At 42.5% G+C, this 18,690-nt stretch overlaps 1 protein-coding gene across 5 annotated transcripts; it reads left to right on the top strand.

Annotated features, from left to right (window-relative positions):
* Window positions 1–355: 355 nt before the first annotated feature.
* KIF2C (kinesin family member 2C) lies at window positions 356–17,421 on the top strand. 5 transcript variants are annotated; one of them, XM_058808256.1, is made up of 22 exons: window positions 356–469; window positions 577–671; window positions 1,976–2,077; window positions 2,303–2,345; window positions 4,072–4,113; window positions 4,945–5,058; window positions 6,203–6,319; window positions 6,711–6,811; window positions 7,066–7,161; window positions 8,040–8,094; window positions 8,185–8,347; window positions 8,617–8,707; window positions 10,311–10,374; window positions 11,539–11,630; window positions 11,875–12,017; window positions 13,412–13,616; window positions 14,062–14,172; window positions 14,664–14,731; window positions 15,928–16,030; window positions 16,108–16,224; window positions 16,584–16,710; window positions 16,900–17,421. In XM_058808256.1, exons 1-22 carry the CDS (start codon window positions 406–408, stop codon window positions 16,974–16,976), a joined length of 2,190 nt encoding a protein of 729 aa, XP_058664239.1. In that variant the 5' UTR covers window positions 356–405; the 3' UTR covers window positions 16,977–17,421. The 5 variants fall into 5 exon arrangements, with proteins under 5 accessions (XP_058664239.1, XP_058664238.1, XP_058664240.1 ...); XM_058808255.1 differs by having other exon boundaries at window positions 2,297–2,345; XM_058808257.1 differs by lacking the exon at window positions 4,072–4,113 and having other exon boundaries at window positions 2,297–2,345.
* The last annotated feature ends 1,269 nt before the right edge of the window (window positions 17,422–18,690 follow it).

Below are 18,690 nucleotides of genomic sequence, written 5' to 3'. Positions count from 1 at the left end.
TCTGGTCAAAAATAGAAAAAATAGTTATTTTGCAAGGTTTTTCACTTCTGAGACGTCAAAAAACGTCACGTCTGCCCAACCATGGCGGGGTGTTCAGCCGCACCTCGATACTCCACTAGCGCCGAGCCCCCCGGGAGCGGCGCCTCTGCCCACCCCAAGCCGCACTCCCGCGGCAGGGCCGCTCCCCTCAGCCTCCCGCCCTTCCTCGGGCGTGGCGGCGCTGTCCGCTCTCCGGAACTCCATCTCCCGACAACGGCACCCCGCCGCCAGGCCTGCCGGGAGATGTAGTCCCAGGGCCACTCCCGGCAGGCCGCGCGGCACGGCGGCGCGCGGGGTTTAAACCGGCGGCGGTTGCTGTACGAGTGTCTCGCTGCTGGGGCGGGACGCGGTTCCTGTCCCCGAGCCATGGACTCCCGCCTCTGCCGCAACGTCTATCCCGGCGTCGTTATTAACATCCAGCGGAGCAGTGGTGAGGAGCGGGGAATGGGGCGTCTGCAGGCTCCCGGCCTCCGCTGCCCGCGGGAGTCCCGGCGGTGTGGGGTGGCCAGGCTTGAGCTTAATGCTGGCTTTTTCCAGGCTTAATCCACAAGGCCACGGTGAAGGTGGTGAACGTGGAGCACTCCTGCGTGACCGTGGAGTGGTGTGAGAGTGGTGCCACTAAAGGCAAGGAGGTGAGTGCGGGCTGCTCGCGGGCCCTTCCCCGGGTGCTCCGACGCCGCCGGGCCCGGGCAGCCCGAGGCTCGTCCGGAGCGGGCGGGCAGCAGCTCGCTCCGTGCCCTCCTTTTATACGTAATGAAAGCAATGCTTTAGGTGTGCTAAGGTAGAGTGTGAGAGCTGCAGTGCCAAATCTGTACCCTTTGCCTTTCAGAGGGATCAAGGAGGTGTTGGGCCTCTCGCACTGTCGACTCCCAATGCTCCCAAGATTCCAGTTTTCCAGCTCTGTTGGCTTTCCGTGTCTTACATTATGGCCTTCAGGCTCTCCTTAAAATCTGTTACTAATAAGGTGCGGGGTTTAATTTCCTGAATTTCTGCACCAATATGAAATAAATCCAGTGTGAGATGGGATGGGAGAGAGGGGGGTCTGGGGCATTTGAAGATTATATGGCTGAATTCCTGACACTTAAACAAATCTGGTACTCAGCAAATGTACTTGTCCTTCTGGTCTCTCTAGAAATATGCAGACTCTGAATTTCAGTGAAAATCTTAAAAGTTGCCATTGGCTGGTTGTTAGAAACCAAGTCTTACTCTGTGCATATGCTTGCTGCATTCAAATAGAAAAAAATATACAGATTTGGATATAATGGCTAAATTGCATTTATGTGTTAAGATGTTAAATCTTTAGGAAGATACTTCAAAATACAACAATTTTCTTATGTGCTTATGTGTATATGCTGTGCATGTGATGAGGTAAAGGCAGAATTGATTTCACATGAGGGTCAGTCAGGAATAGTTGGTCCCAGGTGCAATTGTTTGCAGTAGCAAGTGAAGATACAGCTGAATTAAGTTATGGATTAAATGCTGAATCCTTCATTTCCCAGAGTCTAAGCAGCTCTTTGACGTTTATTTCGGTAAGCACAATCACACAGTAAACACTTAATGCTCTCCTAGCACAGAAGTTACAGAGCTGCTGAGATTTACTAAGATTAGCAGTGGCAGATTAGAGCAGGGGATGCCAAATGGGCTTTGCCCTTCTCTTCAGAAGTGCTCTATGGCACCTGCAGAGCTGTGTGGTGTTTGGCAGATGAGGGTAAATGGCTTAACTAGCACATTTTGTCTGGTGTATTTAGATGTACCAGATTGTTCAAATGGAATAGGAACTACTGTTTTGCTCTTCCAAGCAATTTTAATGTAACGTTTGGCAGGCAGTGGGTCAAGTTTGTTTGCCTTCACTGAAAGTCCAGATTAGAAAAAATACCAGTCCCTAAGTGGAAGCAGCAGTATTCTACCATGTGAAATCCTGCCTTTGCTCTTGCAGGTTGATATTAGTGATGTCATTGCAATAAATCCTGAATTATTAGAACTACCTCCTGCTGATGTGAAAGAGAATGTTCCCGTGCAAGACAACGTAACTTCACAGGTAAGTGCTTTAAAGTAGTTTTGCTTTTTCTAAGGTACTAATGCATTGGTCTTGTTCTGTATAATACTCTCAGTCTTAAAATTTGAGATCTCTGACTTGCTTTTCTGTCTCATAGTTAGGCTTTGGTCAGAAATTCTTGTTATATTGATGTTGCTCTGAAGAGCAATGCTAGGCATTTGCTGTTTATTCCAATTGCTTACAGCATTCCTTGTTTTTCAGAAACAGAAGCGTAGAACAACCCTCTCAAAAATTCCTGCTCCTCGAGAAGGTGAGAAAATGTCCTTTTTTTTTTTTACCTCTGCTATGCCCTTGTGGATCTTTCACTGGAGCCATAATATTGTACTTCAGTACATCTTTTAGGCAGTGCTAACAAATGTTTCATACCAATGTTTTGGACTCCTGAGGGCAGGAACTCTCCTAACAGGTTGGAGAGTTGGAGCCCTGCTCCTATGGGCTTTGTTGATGTGTTCTTCTCTTCTGCAGTATTCCTGCAGTTATTCCCTGCTTTAAATGTCACTAGGCAGTTGCTGTTGCAGTGAGTTTGAAAGCTCTGCATGGAGCTTTGAAAATGCCACAAACAACAGAAGCTAAATGCCAATTATTAAGATTAAAAGTGTCAGAATGAGAGTTGAAAGGATAAGGAAGAAATAGTGGTGACAAATGTATGTCTCCTCACTAAGCAGCCTCCCTGGACAATAAGTAGAGCTTTATGCTTGGAGACTTTTCAGAGCAGGCAGCCAAAGTGCCAGCTGGTGTGCCCAGCTCCCTGATTGTATGTCAGTACAATGTGTTGGGCAAAGCCAGAAGGGTAGATAGAGATGTCACTGTGGCATTGCTAAGAAATTGTTCTTCCTGAGGTGTCAGGAGTTAGAAAATGCCTATTTTCTACCTTCTCTTAGCTTTATCAGCTGACTCTTTAGGCTTTTTAAATTGCAAATGGCAGCATTACAGGTCTATTTGTAATACACTGTATGATGCTGAGGTTGAATGATTGCTGATTTAATGATTGTCTTAAAGTGCATAGTTAGTCAAAACTTGTGCTTCTCCATTCAATTGAGCTGTAAACAAAACATCTGGGTATGTTTGGCCTCTTCTGTTGCATGCAATGTGAGACAGAGAAGCTGGTCCCAGAAGACAACAGCACAAATTTACTGCCATCAGAGAGGCAGGAGTTATCAAAGAATCCTAATGTGTAAGAAGCTGTTCTGTACTGGAGTACAGTAGAGATCCTGATCTTTCTCAAACTCAGAGAACTCCAAAAATTTTGTGAACTGACAAGCAAAATGATGTTAAGTCATAACTGCCTATATATAGGTCTGTTAATAGAACTGGATAGCCAGCTGGAAAACACAATGTGTGTTAATCCAGTCACTGGTTGATGGAAACATGTCCTTGCAGAGGTCACAGCTCTCCTGAGGTATAGAATCTAATTGCATAACTGAAATATCTCTTGCCTGTCCTAGTGGCATGGTCTTGTCACTGCTCAGAGCTTAGAGCAGCAGTGTTTACAGTATTCATCAAATAATTTCTGTTGTTAAAACTAGCTAAGGCCCAGGAATGTCAGAGTGTCTGTCCTGTTGCAAACTCTGCACTGCACCATTTAGAAAGCTAGCATCAGCTTCTGTCATGTTCTTAGACTAAACAAATTAAGGAAGATCAGCAGGTGTCAGTCTCCCTCTTATCCAGGAAAGGAGAGAAGCAGAAGCAGTGCTTTCAGAGTTAATTAAGGAATGATATTGCCCCAGTCCCATGAATCAATAGGAATTTTTGAGGATGCTGAATATCCTCACATACAAGAATCACTTGAATCAAACTCATTTAGATGGAGTGAATCCTCCAGTTAATCTGCCTGTCCAGGAGCACCAGCATTTATAGAAACAGTGCTGTTGAGTGTGAGATGAGATCAGGCCTGGGCATGTGGGACAAGAGAGAATGGAATAAAATGCCCTTTCTGAGTATAATGAAAATGATGCTTTTTGTTTCTAAAATTGCAGAAGTCACATTTAATGTCTCTGCAAATGAGCAGAAGATTCAAGGTAAAGAGTTAATGGGAACAGTGAATTTTGTGTATGGTTTTAAGAAATTTGTTTCAGAGTTGAAAAGAACCCTTGGTCTCCAACAGATCTGGTATCCTTTGAAATAAGTGATTCATTCTGGGTAAATTCTAATAATTGCTGGTCACAAGAGGTGAAGGGAGTTCTACCTTGCATATCACACTTTCTTTTTCATATCAGATTTGCTTTTTTTATTAAACTACTGAGGTAAACATTCCAATCCTTGTCCTAGGAAGGTTTGTAAAGAACTTGATCTCAGTGAAAGAAATACCTTGGCATGTGAAAATGGAGACTACCTACAAAGGGACCTTTTTCAAAGATTTGCTGTTGTAGTTATACAGTGTTTTTTAGCTGAATGTAGTGCCATGGAGCTCTCAGCCTACTGTGCACCACACAGCCTGTGTGTGGGTGGGCACAGTGCTGCCCGTGGCCAGTTGCCAGGCTGCTGTGCCCATGTCACTATCAAAGAGTTAATTCATGCAGCCCTGCAAGTGTGAAGCCTCAGAGCATTTAGTGGTTTTCTGACTTAAAACTTCCTCCTTCCTAGGTATTGTTAGGGTGCTGGAACTGCCATATCCTTATGTGAATCCTTAGTGGGATCTGAAAGAAATTCCCTGGAATTGCAAATCTGAAATGAACTGTTTGCTTTTCTGTAGTGGTGGGTTTATTGACCACTTTTCACCCACACACATTGCTTTGTGCACTTTGCTAATGAGATCCTTTTAACCACACCTTCTTCTCCACTGCTCTGTACTTTGTGAACAACTGATTAATTGCAAGTGTCTGAGTGTCCCTGGATTCCTGTTTCCAAAGCTGTGCGTGGCCGTTCCAGGATGTCTGCTCTCACAGAACCCCAGTGTGGCTTCCAGGAAGATGAAATGGCAGTAGATCCCTCCACTTCCATGCAAACCAGAAAATATTTGGCTGGTAAGTGGAGACACAGTTCAGTGAATTCTTAATGTGAAACAATATTCACTTTTGAGTGCATTTAATTATTCAAACTGCAAATCTCAGTGGGAGAGCAACCTGAACTTTTTCATAGATAAAATGAGACCTAGAGGTTTGCCCCTATGCAAATATCTAGGGCTCCTGCCTGAAGTGTTTTCCAAAGGAGTTTGGAAACAATGTTGTGCATAATCACAGAATCACAGAATTTTCAAGACTGGAAGAGACCTATAAGATCATCTAGTCCAGCCGATGTTCTAACTGTTCAGCTAGATCATGGCAGCAAGTGCCACATCCAGTCTTTTTTTAAATTCTTCAAGGGATGATGCCTCTACCACCTCACTGGGTAAATGATTCCAGTTTCTGACCACTCTTTCTGTGAAGTATTTCCTTCTTACTTCTAACTTACATCTAGCTTGACGCAACTTGAGACTGTGTCCTCTTGTTCTATCCGTTGTCGCCCGGAGAAAGAGGCCGACCCCCAGCTCACTACAGCCACCCTTCAGGAAGTTGTAGAGAGTGATGAGGTCACCCCTTAGTCTCCTTTTCTCCAGGCTGAACAACCCCAGCTCCCTCAGTACATAATGATGTACTTTCTTAGCCAGAGAGCTGTGGTTGGGCAAATTGGGTGGATGTGCTATCTGCTTAATGACATAAAAAGATATTCATGGTGCTAGAGTGGGAAGAGAAGTGCCTAAACACTGCTGACAACACACACTGTAACCATATTGGTAGTAGTTTTACCTATACTGGCTGAGTAACGCAAGAACTTGAGCCTCCTTGAATTACAAAGTTGTAGTTATTTATTTTATTAGGCTACCCTAAAAATAGCTGAAGGCATGCCTTGCATGTTAAGTTATACAAAAACACTGAAATAAGAGGCTTGATAGTAAATTCTTGTCTAGTTGGTTTGGCCTTGAGTTGCAGCATTGTGTGAAATGTTTTTTGGCAAAGGATTTAAAAGTTTACTTGCACATTTACCACAGGTTTTAGATAGTTCACTCTCCTGCTGCAGGAGTTGAGAAATGCCTGTGGTCTATGAGGCTTTACAAATTACAAAATTATTATTGATCTCTGCAATCTAACAATTGGTTTTGGTCTTTGGCTTCTTTGCTTCTTTCTGCAGCTGGCCGAACCAGGCCTACTGGGTTGAGTTGTGTTCCAGAAGCTTCCCTGGAAAATGGAAATGGAAATCCAGAGAATCATCTGTCTGCTGCTAGAACAAACTGTTCAGTGAGCCCAGGTACTTGGGAGCAGTGGGTAAAGACTGACTCATCAGTCAGCAGTGAATCACTGTGATTGCTACTTTGTGTACTCAGACTAAAGCTTTGAAAAGGTGACTTTGGCAGCAAGACAGAATATCTTGATCACTTTTTATTACAGATGTGCAATTCTGTTATAGTGGTATTGCCTCAGAAATGCTGCCTTTGCTTGTGTGACTTCCGAGGTAGTTTCTGTGATATTTAGATCTGATTTGGGAAGGAAGTGCTGCAGAATTAATGGCCATCCTTCTGAAGATGATTGTTTCCTGCATGAGCTAGTCTGTCAGCAACCTGGAAAAGTTGAAATATTTGTTTTATGCTTAAAACCTAGTATGAAATTTTAACCCAAGGAACTGTTTTCATTTTATCTAGTTCGAAGAAGATCTAACATTGTGAAAGAGATGGAGAAAATGAGAACCAAGAGAGAAGAAAAGAGAGCTCAAAATAGTGAAATCAGGATAAAACGAGCACAGGTGGAGTACTCTACAATGCACCTGTAAGGGGAAATTCTATAGGATCCTGGACTACAGGAGTTTAAACCAAAACATATTTTGGACAGGCTTTGTTCTTAGAAAGCTTTACATAAGGATGGATTGATTCTGATTTTAGGAAGTTATGAATGTTGTAAAATGCTTTGAATTGCATACACCTGCTTGTTTAATAGTCTCTGTGGCCTTTTTTTGCTGTAACAGATCAATTGCATTCACATCCATGGTTTTCCATGCAGGAGTTTGACAGCAGCTATCCAAACTGGGAGTTTGCACGTATGATCCAGTCATTCAGAGCAACTTTAAACTGCCAGCCAATATCTATAAGTGATCCAGTAAGTAAATACTGAGGCTACTAACTGCAGCCTGGGGACAGACTTCTCTATTTTGTACTGAAAATGTTGGCATCAAGCAATGGTGCATCGCTGCACCTTGGAAATCCTCTGAGCATATTGAGGAAGTTGGGGTTATCTGTAAGGTCACTTGCCTTCCCTATTTAGGGCTAAGCTGTCTTGTTTTACTTTGTCACTAGTGAAGAGTCTATGGTTCAACAATTATCATGCAAATGATACGTGACCATCAGTTGCACAGCCATCATTGTAGGAATAGGTACAATTTAAAATGGTCTGTTGACCTATTACAGAACATGCTAATCTATTTTTAAATATGTCAAAAAGTGGAGGAGCAAAAGTAGAGGTTGAAAACTAGAGAACCCTGGCTTGGTCAGTACCCTCAGCCATTAAAAAACCCTGTGTACCTATTGCTTTGTGTGACAGGAGAGGAGCTTGTTACCTTTCCTTTCTGTCTCACCCAATGGCATATGCACTTCCCATCTCATCTGATGTGTAGCTGTGCTGCACAAATAACTTGCTGCATCAATAAAGAACTCCAGGTTACCAAAAACCTCTGGGGTAAATGAAAGTCTTAATTTGCCTGAATAATTACTTGACCATAGCTGCAGTTTTGATATCATAAATTTTGCTGGAAAGCATTTCTATCTTACATGTTGGAGAATGCTGCATAAAGGTAAAATATTTGTAGTGTTACTTTTGCACTGAATGCACTTTAAGACTGACATCCCTGCATGAGTGGGTCAGCTCAGAAGCAACTCTGGTCAGCATAAAGAAAAATGGATGTGAGGGAGCACTGGATCTCTCTGTAATAGAGCAAGTGTAATTGGGAAATACTTACTATTTTCTTACTTTTCTTTTAGATAGAAGAGCACAGGATTTGTGTCTGTGTGAGAAAGCGCCCTCTCAATAAGCAAGGTGAGTGTACTGACCAAACAGCTCTGTCTTGAACAGTCTGACTTTGTTCAAAGTGTTTTTGTTAAAACTGAGGGTCTTTTCTGTCAACAGAACTTCTAAAAAAGGAATGTGATGTGGTTACTGTTCCGAGCAAGTGTGTCCTGATGGTGCATGAGCCAAAGCAGAAAGTGGACCTAACAAAATACCTTGAAACCCAAACATTTAGATTTGACTTTTCATTTGATGAAACTGCTTCGAATGAAATGGTGTACAGGTAATGCTTGCTGGAAATGACTTTCAGATAAAAGGATGGAGCTATGGCCAGATGGCATCTAAGCTTAAGAAACTTACTTGAAATAAGTATTAGAATCCTTTTTAGAGGAAGCTGAAGGACTGAAAAGTCTAAGGCTTATTTTTAGCATAGCCTTACTGATTGCCTAAGGAATTGCTTATTTTTTGTTTTGTTTCTTGTGAAAACTGATGCTGATGAAGCAGTGTATGAAATATTTGCTGTAACTATTTTTTTTTCTTTTGAATATTCAGATTCACTGCTAGACCTCTTGTAGAGACCATCTTTGAGGGTGGGAAGGCGACATGCTTTGCATATGGCCAGACAGGCAGTGGCAAGACGCATGTAAGTTTTTCTCCAAGGTCTCCAATTTTCTAGCTTTGATAAAGTATTTCAAACCTTCCTGATGCTTGAGCATGAGTAGGATTGTGTAAGAATTTTGGATTTTGGTTTTATTGTCTTAAAGCTAATACTTTGTAAGATGTTAACTCTTTTTCTGTAGCTTTATGTACTAGTAGGTTTCCTTTGAGATTGTGTGGAAAATTGTACTGACTTTTCAAAAGATTTAGAAAAACTCTTTTTAGAAAAAAAAATAAGGAATATAAAAAGATTTTTTTTCTCTTTAGAAAAAAAGAAAAGCTGACTTTAAAAGATTTAGGATGTATTGATAGGTCAGTTGGCTATTCCTTGCCTCAAATGCCTGTTGCTGTTTAACTCCTGCCTGTATAGAGGGGCTATTAGCCTACATCTGAGACATAGGCCAGTCTCTCCTGTGTTTTGAGCTTGGAGGCATTCCAAAGAATTCAGCAATTATATAAAAATAAGCTTCATGATGCACATAAATATTTAAGTGATCTGGTTTTGTTTGTGAAGTGGGTGAGTTAATGTATTTGCTTTCTAACCACCCTTCCACTCTAACATTGCAGCTTTAGGAGTTGTGAAAATTCTTTTGTCTCAAAAGAGAATGCTTGCTCTAAACTTTCAACAGCTGTGTTGTCTTTAACTTTCTTCTTCTGGGAACTATGGAGAAGAATCCTCACAGCATGATGGTGGAGTCAAATGTGCTGTCCTGCTCTGCAAGAAGCATTTACCTCAAACTACAGTGATCTGCAAAGGGCTAATGCGCTGCTTTGAGTAATCAGACAGTCATTGCTGTTGTTCAGTGATAGAGGCAAGTTTTAGGTTAGGACCTCCTATCTTTAGTGCCATGTAGTGAGCTGTAGATCTTTTCCAGTAATCCAGACAAAAAGGTGGAGCTTTATACAAGTTTGAACACAGGCTGCCTTCATTGCACTGGAAAGGGCAGAGAAACCTGCTTACCTGAGCCTCATTATAGGAATACAGCTGTGATGCACTAAAATCACAGGTTAAGTTACTTTCTCTTCCCAGTCCTAGGGCAAAACTAGTGCAGGGACAACAGAGACTGGAGTGTTGCACATTAAACTCTGCTAGATTGAGACTGTGTCATGGAATTGAGCTGTGTTTTAAATAACAGTGGTAGAGCAAGTCACTAGGATAGCACTAACTGAAAAATTTTTTGTAATTAAAGATACTTGGGTCAAAGGAGTTAAAGGTATTGTCTGCCCTAAATTTGTATTTTCATGTTAACTTTTGCAAGTAGTTGTAAAAATGTTTTGACCTAGATCCTAACAAATGAAGCTTTCTCTTCTGACTAGAGGCTGTTTGGTTGCACTGTCACAGTAGTTTCCTTGGAGGAACAACTGCTTTGACTCTGCACCCCAGAGCCTTACAGGTGCACTGCTTTGTGTAGGCCAGATCTTCTTTTTGAACTGATAGGAAAGCTGCAAACTAATTTGGCACTGCATTCCAGTAATCTTGCTGGCATTGGGGCTTATCTGTGGTAACTTCCTGGTCTGTTTTTGGCATGAAGATCAGGTAGGCTGACTTGTTGGTGCCATGCCTGACCCCTGGCCTGTTTTCTTCACAGACTATGGGTGGAGACTTCTCTGGGAGAAGCCAGAATGCCGCAAAGGGCATATATGCTTTTGCCTGTGAGTTGATTCTTCTATACGTACAAAAATCAGATTAATGCTTATTTTTCTTAACTAGGTAAGATCTGCTTTTCATGGTTATTTTAAAAATGCACAGTAGAAGATACATAAAGTATTTGTGTTTTCAGTAATAAGAACTGGTGTTTGCAGGAGGTATGATTATTTTTTCATTCATTTCCAATGCAATTTTCATTTTCATTTCCAATTTTCATTCATTTCCAAAATATTTTCCTCTAGCCTGTAAGTGTCTACATCCATACTGAACTCACCAGAAGCTACTTGTTTCTGATAAGTTTACTAATTAGGCATTTGCTGGGCAGAACCATTTAATTTTGATTCTTCTGGTTTGCTTTTGTCTCAGACATATCTGAGTACAACACAACTCTATAAATTTGTGATGTAAAACTTGTTAGGCAAAAGGATGTATGTATTGTGTTTCTTTCCATAAGCCTTAAATGCAAAAAAAAAAAAAAAAAAAAAAAAAAAAAAACAAACCTAGCATGTCCAAAATTATTTCAGAAAACAGACGCTTAGAAGCCCCTCCTTGATAATGTCTAGAAAGTACCACAAAACCTGACCTTTACCTTCCCTTTAGAAAGACCAAATGTGAACTTAGCAGCAAAGCAGCTGAACCAGGAATTGGTTGGCTGATCTCTGAAAAATAGTTATGACTGGCCCTGAAGGAGTCTTTGCTTTTCAGCTCAGCTTCAAAATCTGGAGCCTAATTGTGAAAAGCTGCACTGGATCCAGCCACAGGGTCAACTAAGCTGGTATATTGTCTCCAAACTTCAGCAGTGCAGATGTTCAGGGAGGCATGTTTTCTAAACTGTCTGCAAGATGTACTTGAAACACAAACATGTGACTTTTTCAGACCTGTCCAAAACAATAGAGGATCCCAGTGTTCCCTCAGAGCAGTAAGGATTGTTATCTGTGGGTGGCATTAGCAGTTGAAACTCCTGTATTTCCCTGTTTTCAGTCCCTGGGTAAGGATGCTGCTCAATCTGTTCTCCAGATGGTAGCACAGCACTGATTGTTAGCATTTGTTTGGATGACTGTCACTCAGTGCTAGACACTGCCTTATAGCTGTGCAGTGTTTGACAGTAGATCAAGTAGCAACTAGAATGTGTTTTAAGCCAATTAACTAAACTTGTCTTTCCTCACTAGCACAAGATGTCTTCCTCCTCCTAAACCAGCCCAGGTACAGGAATCAGAATCTGGAAGTCTATGTGACTTTCTTTGAAATATACAATGGAAAAGTAAGATCTGTTTTTATTTTTAAATCTTGACCCGATTTCTTCGGTTGACTATTTAATAAGTAGCTGAGTCAGACTTCATACCTTCTATAGTTCTATGTATTATGTTTATATTGGGTGTGTTTTGGTTTGAATTTGAAGTGTATGTTAAAGATGCTGTTTCTATATAACTTTATACAAAGACAGGAAAAAATACTTACAAGGAGTCCTTGTTCAGATTTGCCTCAATCTTTTTGCCCAAATATAGGTGTTTGACCTCTTGAATAAGAAGGCCAAACTTCGAGTCCTGGAGGATGGCAAGCAACAGGTCCAGGTTGTTGGTCTCCAAGAAAACCCAGTTAGCTGTGCTGAGGATGTCATCAAAATGATCTCGATGGGCAGTGCTTGCAGGTGTGGTGACTTAAAATCTATAAAAGAGGAGTCATGTCCTGTTGCATCTCCATGTTTAGAAAAGCCTATATGATGCTTGTAGCTGGTGCTTTGACATGTAAACAGAAGGTTGTTCCCAGTAAAGGCACTGAGCAGTCTCTGCATGAATACCAGGGAGTGGTTACACAACAAGGGAGTGGAAGGGCTGGGTTCAGCCTGCCTCCCATAGGAAGTGTCGGAGCCCCTTGTTCATGTACCCTCATGGAACTCCAATAAGAGAAACCATTCACATGAGGAGATGGCTGCCTTGGTGCTTTCTAGTATCAGCTAGTCCACAGAAATACAAGTAGCTCCCTGTGGGCTTGTAAGATCAAGGAACAGCAGCTGGTATGAACCATAATTGCAAAAATGGTTTGGCTTAACTGCAGGCCAGATAAGCTATTCCAATGGCAACAAAAATACTGCATGTTGTTCAGGAATCCTGTCTAAAGAATCCTTGAAAGCAGGTGCCAAGGGACAGCTGTAGGCTTGGCACATCATCCTGGCAGGAAAGGCTATGGTGGGGGCAGCTCTGCCATCATACTAGTATCTTTAATTGGGAGCTAAAATCTGTATTTCCAAGTCTTATCTGCTTCAGTTAAGTTGCCACTGCTGTGGAAATATTTGTACACAAATGAGAGCTTCTTGGCTTCTGTACTGCACTGTATGGGCAAATATGCACATCCTAAAAGTTTATTCAGCATTCTGTGCAGCCTTTTTTGGCTAGCAATTTAGTCATGAACTGTTGTTATATTTCAGGCTATTCCCTCCTTTTTCCCCAGTAGCAGGAATGACGGTGGAACAGTGAACCTGCCAGCATTCTCAGGGAATAAATGATAAAGAAGGTCACAGGGAGATTTAAATTAAAAGATGTCACTCTGTGCCTTGCAGTAATGGGGCAGGTGCAGCTGCACAGCAGAGGTGAAGTGCCAAGCCAGCTTGGCTGGAGAAAGGGATTTACCATGATTGTAATGTGCTAGCACAGCTAATGCTGTTTAGTGGGGAGCTTGGCTGAGCTTACTGTATAATGGTAGATGCATTAGGAAAATGACATGTGGTGTGCTGAAGCTGTGACTTCCAGCTCAAGTGTATGTGAGGCTTTAGCACTCAGAAAGGCATTCCAATGTAGGCTGGCTGAGTTGAGCCAGGCAGCTAAATAGCCTTAAATTTCTATAACCAGAGTGCAGGTTGGTGTTTTTCACGAGTAGTTCTGTGCTCTTATATCAGAAACAATTCTATAGTTCACACAAACTTAAAGTATTAATGTGTGGGAAAACCCTAGGAGGTTAATTGAATGGCTACAGGTCTTATCTAGTGCTGTCAGGACCTGTTGTTTTGTTACACATTTCTAAGGCTTGTTTGCATCTCTGCTGAAGGACATCTGGGCAGACTTTTGCAAATGCCAGCTCTTCCCGGTCACATGCCTGCTTCCAAATCATCCTGCGCCGAAGAGGACAAATGATTGGCAAATTTTCCTTGGTGGATCTGGCAGGAAATGAAAGGGGTGCAGACACATCTAATGCTGATCGGCAGACACGGATGGAAGGTGCTGAAATCAATAAGAGCTTGCTGGCTTTGAAGGTGAGCTGCAGCTCCTGGACCAGAGTGATAATCCACATGTGGATTCTAACTCTGGGGTTATCTGTTCTGTTTCATTCCAGTATGAGGAAAAAACCAAAAAAGTCTTAGTTTAGGATGTGAGCAATCTAAAAATAGAGTATACTTCCATTTAGAAGGTTTCCAGGAAAGTAGTGCAGTCTTGTCAGGCCAGACACTGGTACAGCTATTTCAAGCTTCATTCCATGACCTTTATTAGTGTGAGGGGGTTTGTGACATATGATGGCTATACCTACTGTCCTGTGACAGTCAGATACCTGGAGTATATTTTAAAGATTATGAAGAACTTGGAGCAATACATGTGACCATTCTTCAGCCTGTTGGGTTTACCAGCAATTGGTGGTTGATAGCTTGCAGAGCTGTTTGAAGAGAGGTGCAACACTGCATTCACAATACTGTCTTTTTGTAGGAGTGCATCCGAGCTTTAGGGCAGAACAAGTCCCACACCCCTTTTCGGGAGAGCAAGCTGACACAGGTGCTAAGGGACTCTTTCATAGGAGCAAACTCAAGGACCTGCATGGTGAGTGTGCACATGTCAAGCACAATGCTTGGCTTCTAATTCAACCCAAATAGCTGCATGTTCCTCTACAGCAAGAGTTTTTTTTAATCAGAAAGCTTTAGATCTTGTTAAACAAACAAAAAACCCAAATATTTTCCTCATGGAAACTTGCCCATGGTGAGCGAGATAATAAATTTGTGAGTTGTGCCCACTCTTGTAGAAGCAGGGCTGTGGAAGTCTTTTTAATACAGTGAATCTGCAAGAGAGCTTGGTGTGGTCTCAAAGGGCTTTGCTTTCTGTGGATGGTGAAGTACATCAGGTGCACACAAAGACAGTGGAAGTGGGATACAGGGGTGCTGGCATGTCCTACAGAATCCATAAAGAAAAATGGACTTGGCTGTCTCAACTCCAGCTCTTTGTCCTCAAATGTCCCAGCTGTGTTGGGAGATGTGTAGGACCATTAATGAGCAAAAGTCAGGTAGGAGTCACTAAGGTTTCTTTTGTGTTTACAGATAGCAATGATTTCTCCAGGCATGAGTTCGTGTGAATACACCTTAAACACACTGAGATATGCTGACAGGTAATGGCCTTTCTGACCTGGGGATTATAATCTTATTGTAAAAGGTGGTTTAGCTGCTTTTACTCTGACCTTTGGAACCTCAAGTTCTCTTGTATTGTTTGTGTTGGCAACCTGGAGGATGGTTGTTAAGAGCAAAGTTACCTTAGAGCTGTCATATGAAACCAGCCTGGGTGTTGTATGTGAGACATAATAGAGATGATGTAAAACCATGAGTAATGTCTCTTCCTCAAAGGAATCTCCTCTCATGCTAGACTTCAGACTGCCCTGGTTCTTGTAGGGAGTTTACCCTGTCCTGAATGGTTATCTCTATGCCTTTTACTGTTTGTAGTACTTTGTGACCCATCTGTAAGGGTGTGCTAAGAATGTGTGTCATGAATGAGTGTTTTAGTTCACTCAAAGAATCACTGGCAAAGGCAGCAGCAAAAGCAGTTTCAAAATTAAATGAAAGACACAGTTTGGCAAGGTTCACTCTACTACTGATTAGGTGGTTAAAGCACACAGAGGAGAAAATTGACTAAAATCAATCTAAAATTAAAATCAACTTAAAATTATCTACCTGGAAGCCTGGGGAATGGAAAAAGGGGTAAGGTTAGAAAAAGAGTAAAGATGAAAAGAACTGAAGGACACCCTCCCTTGAGTTACAAGGTTCATGTGACCCCCTTGTCAAACATAGCCCTGGGACTTGACCAACGGTTTAGGCCTAAAGATTTTAACTGCACTTAATCCATAGCCTAATTTAAATAATTTAATATAAGATTCTATTGAATTTACTATAAGCACAACACTCACAGGCCTAACTTACTTACAAATACTTAACATACTTAAGAATCTAAGACTGTAACCTTCATAGTATATTTGCTGTAGCATAGTCACACACATACAAGGGGTATGTACCACCTGCCGTGAAGGGATTTTGGTCCCAGCTCAACTGATGCCTGTGTAACTGCCAGAGTGGCTCATGGATGCTAGACAGAAAAGTTTCCTTAACACAAACATCTCCTGGCTTTCCTTCCCACGGTATTCAGGAGTTTCTGCCCATATAAGCCTGTTCTGGGGATGGTAACTGTGTGACTCTTAAAGTGCAACTGATTGATTCTTGCTGAGTGCTGATTGATTGATTGCAGCAGCTGCTTTGTGATGCTGTAGCCAAGAAACTGATGAAAGATAGATTTGAGTGACAAATCATCTTGTTGCAGAGTGAAAGAGCTCAGCCCTCATGATGGAGGCAGTGAAACCCAGAGTCAGATGGAGACTGAGGAGGCTGAGACCAGTACTGAAGGCTCAGGTCTTCAACTCAATGTATGTGTGGGCAGTGGGCTAACCAGAACTCAAAGCTGGGAACAACCTGCTGTTCTTACCTGGGCTGTTTCTTACAGTTCTGCAAGGATGAGGAGGAAGAGTTCTCTCCACACATGTTCAGCTATCGAGAGGTTATGACTCAAATCAGTGAACGGGAGGAGAAGGTTGTAGAACAGCTCAGAGAACTGAGACAGGTATGGGGGAGCAGCACACCCAACCCAGGCCACCTTCTGTATGTTGATAGCAGCTTGCTTTGTATGGGCCAAGTGCTGCTGGGGAGGTACCAAGGCAAGATGCTGTACTACTGGTGGTACTTCTTCCTCATTGCCAACTTTTTCCTGTATTTTCTGGCCTAGCTGGTTAAACTGGGCATTTCAGTGCTTTTGCCAATTCCCTTTCCCCTCCAAATAGCATCCTCTACTTGTTGCTAATGAGCACTGATGGCTCCTGGTCTGTAGAAGTTCAGCTATGTTGATTAGACTGCCAGATTTGAAGAAACTAATTGAATTTCTAGAAAGTCCATTTCTCATCACTGTTATGCTTGTAAATACAGAAAATGACTACTGAACTTGACTGCCTCTTGGAAATCACAGAGAAACCAGATTATGATCTTGAGACCTTTGTGAGCAGAGCTAATTACTTCATAGAGGACAGCTCAAGAAATTTCCTTAGTGTCAGAGGTATGTTAGAGCCTGTATCTGACTAGCACTCTCACTAATGCTTTTCCAAAGACCTGAAAGTAACACCAGCATAGCTGTGGGGGTTTGAGCACCCAGCCCTGCATAGCTGAGGTCTGCTGAGACTGACAGCTGTTCTGGAGAGTTCAGCTTCCTGATCAGTCACCCTGTTACTCTTCCCTTTTTTTACAGAAACACTGGATGCCCTGGGGACTGCCATGCAACTGGAGGAGCAAGCCAGCAAGCAGATTAGCTGGAAGAGGCCTTAATCATTACAGCAAAACCTGGTTCACAAGCAATCTTTCATGCACTTGTCTTGTCTTGCATGTTTGTCAGTGGTTTGTATCACTCCTGTTTTAAATGTGGCAGGGTGTCTGCAGGTCACATGCCCAAAGGCAGTGAACACAGCAGCCTTTTTCTTCATGGCCTGTATCAGGGTACTCAGCAAAGTGCTAAAATGCACCCGCTGCAAGGCTTGGGTAGGGGGCCTGAGAGTCTGCAGTCTCTGCCTGCAGAGATAGCTAGCCCTTTGCTGGTGACAGTGGTCTCCCCTAAGAGAACTACACATGTATAGTACATTACCTTTTCCAGATGTGCTTGAAACATTGCAAAACTGTTACAAGTTTTGCTTTTCTAGAAGGAAAGAAAATGGACTATATGATTGTAAAAACCAGTATTTTAAGAAGTTGAATAAATAAATGTTCTTGGATTTCACTATCTTATCTGTCCTATAAAAAATATTTCTTGCTAATTATGGTAAAGTTTAACAGCTCCTAAAGACTGGCTGTTGGTAGGGAGGCTGATTTCTTGGATGAAGTTTCTTTTCAAAGTCTTTATACTTGTAATGTTTACATAAAAATCACTCAAAATACATTTTGTCTCTTAATTTTGAGATGCTGCTGGGACCCCCTAACAGGGGGGAAGGTGGCTTAGGTGTAGCTGTCTGCTGCCATGGCCCTTGTGTGCAGCCTGGGTCCAGACTTCCCTGCAGACCCTTCCTCTGGGAAAGAGCAGGTTAGGAGAGGAACAGTTGTAGGGCATGTGCTAGTGCCTGCTCTTCTACTTATTCAGCTCAGTTCAGCATTTATCTTCAAAAGCACAAAACAGTTGTGTGAGCTCTAGGTTCAGCCACACAGGATGCAGCTGTGCAAACATCAGATCACAAAGGAACCCTTCTACCATTACTCCCTCTTTTCGTGGAGCTACCTTCTCCCTCTGAAAGTCAAGGCTGTCATTTAAGTGACAAGGCCACCCCCAGCTCTGCACCTGCCATCTGTGGACTGCATCCTTGCTGTGTGTCTGGAGATGCCAGCTATATTGGAGACCAGTTATTCATCCTGGACTGGATCAATTGTGAGCAGTGTTTCAGGGCTGGCCTGGAAAAGATAGCAGAAGAGTTATGGATCTTTGAAGGATGTGAGCAAACATTAGTCACAGGCACTTAAAGAAGGGATACTTCAACCCAGGTATGATCCTTCTCCACTGCTTGGGTGTTTTGTGCTCAATAGTTTAGGTTCTGGGAGCAGAGTGGGGCTGAGCACTCTGAGGGTTTCTGAACTGTGAAAGGTGACTCTGCCTGCATCATACTAAGATGGCACAACCAGAGTAGAAGGGCTGTTATCCCTACTAAGTCTGGACAAAAGCAAGACAATCCTGTTCCACTTCAGATGTTAGTACTCTTGGATTACCCAGCCTTACCCTGTGCAAGGAACAAGGGATTGCCCACTTCCTTCCCTCTGTGGCCCTAATACTGCTTATTTTCCCTGTACCTGCCTTTGGAGTTAGAGACCTGATCTGCAGGCCAGCAGCTCCTACCCTGGATTGGGGAAGAGCCACCCAAGGGCCTGAGTCTGTGCCTCTTGGTGCAATCCCAATGGAAAATGCTGTGTTCCTGTCCTGCCCTAGTAGCACCAACAGACACCAGAGTCCCAAAATAAACAAGAGATGTTCAGCTGTGCATGGCTTGACAATCATTTAAAACTG

Source organism: Ammospiza caudacuta, chromosome 7, assembly GCF_027887145.1.
Source record: "Ammospiza caudacuta isolate bAmmCau1 chromosome 7, bAmmCau1.pri, whole genome shotgun sequence".
NCBI classification, from domain to species: domain Eukaryota; kingdom Metazoa; phylum Chordata; class Aves; order Passeriformes; family Passerellidae; genus Ammospiza; species Ammospiza caudacuta.
Note: the sequence above shows the minus strand (reverse complement) of the source record. Positions and strands in the feature narration are given on the sequence as shown.

Bases quoted from the DNA above. Each gene is read 5' to 3' on its own strand.
- KIF2C (XM_058808255.1), top strand. From the start codon at position 406: ATGGACTCCCGCCTCTGCCGCAACGTCTATCCCGGCGTCGTTATTAAC. The intron at 6,812-7,065 runs GTGGAGTACTCT...TTTTCCATGCAG, and splicing joins TCAGGATAAAACGAGCACAG to GAGTTTGACAGCAGCTATCC. The intron at 12,018-13,411 runs GTGTGGTGACTT...TCTCTGCTGAAG, and splicing joins TCGATGGGCAGTGCTTGCAG to GACATCTGGGCAGACTTTTG.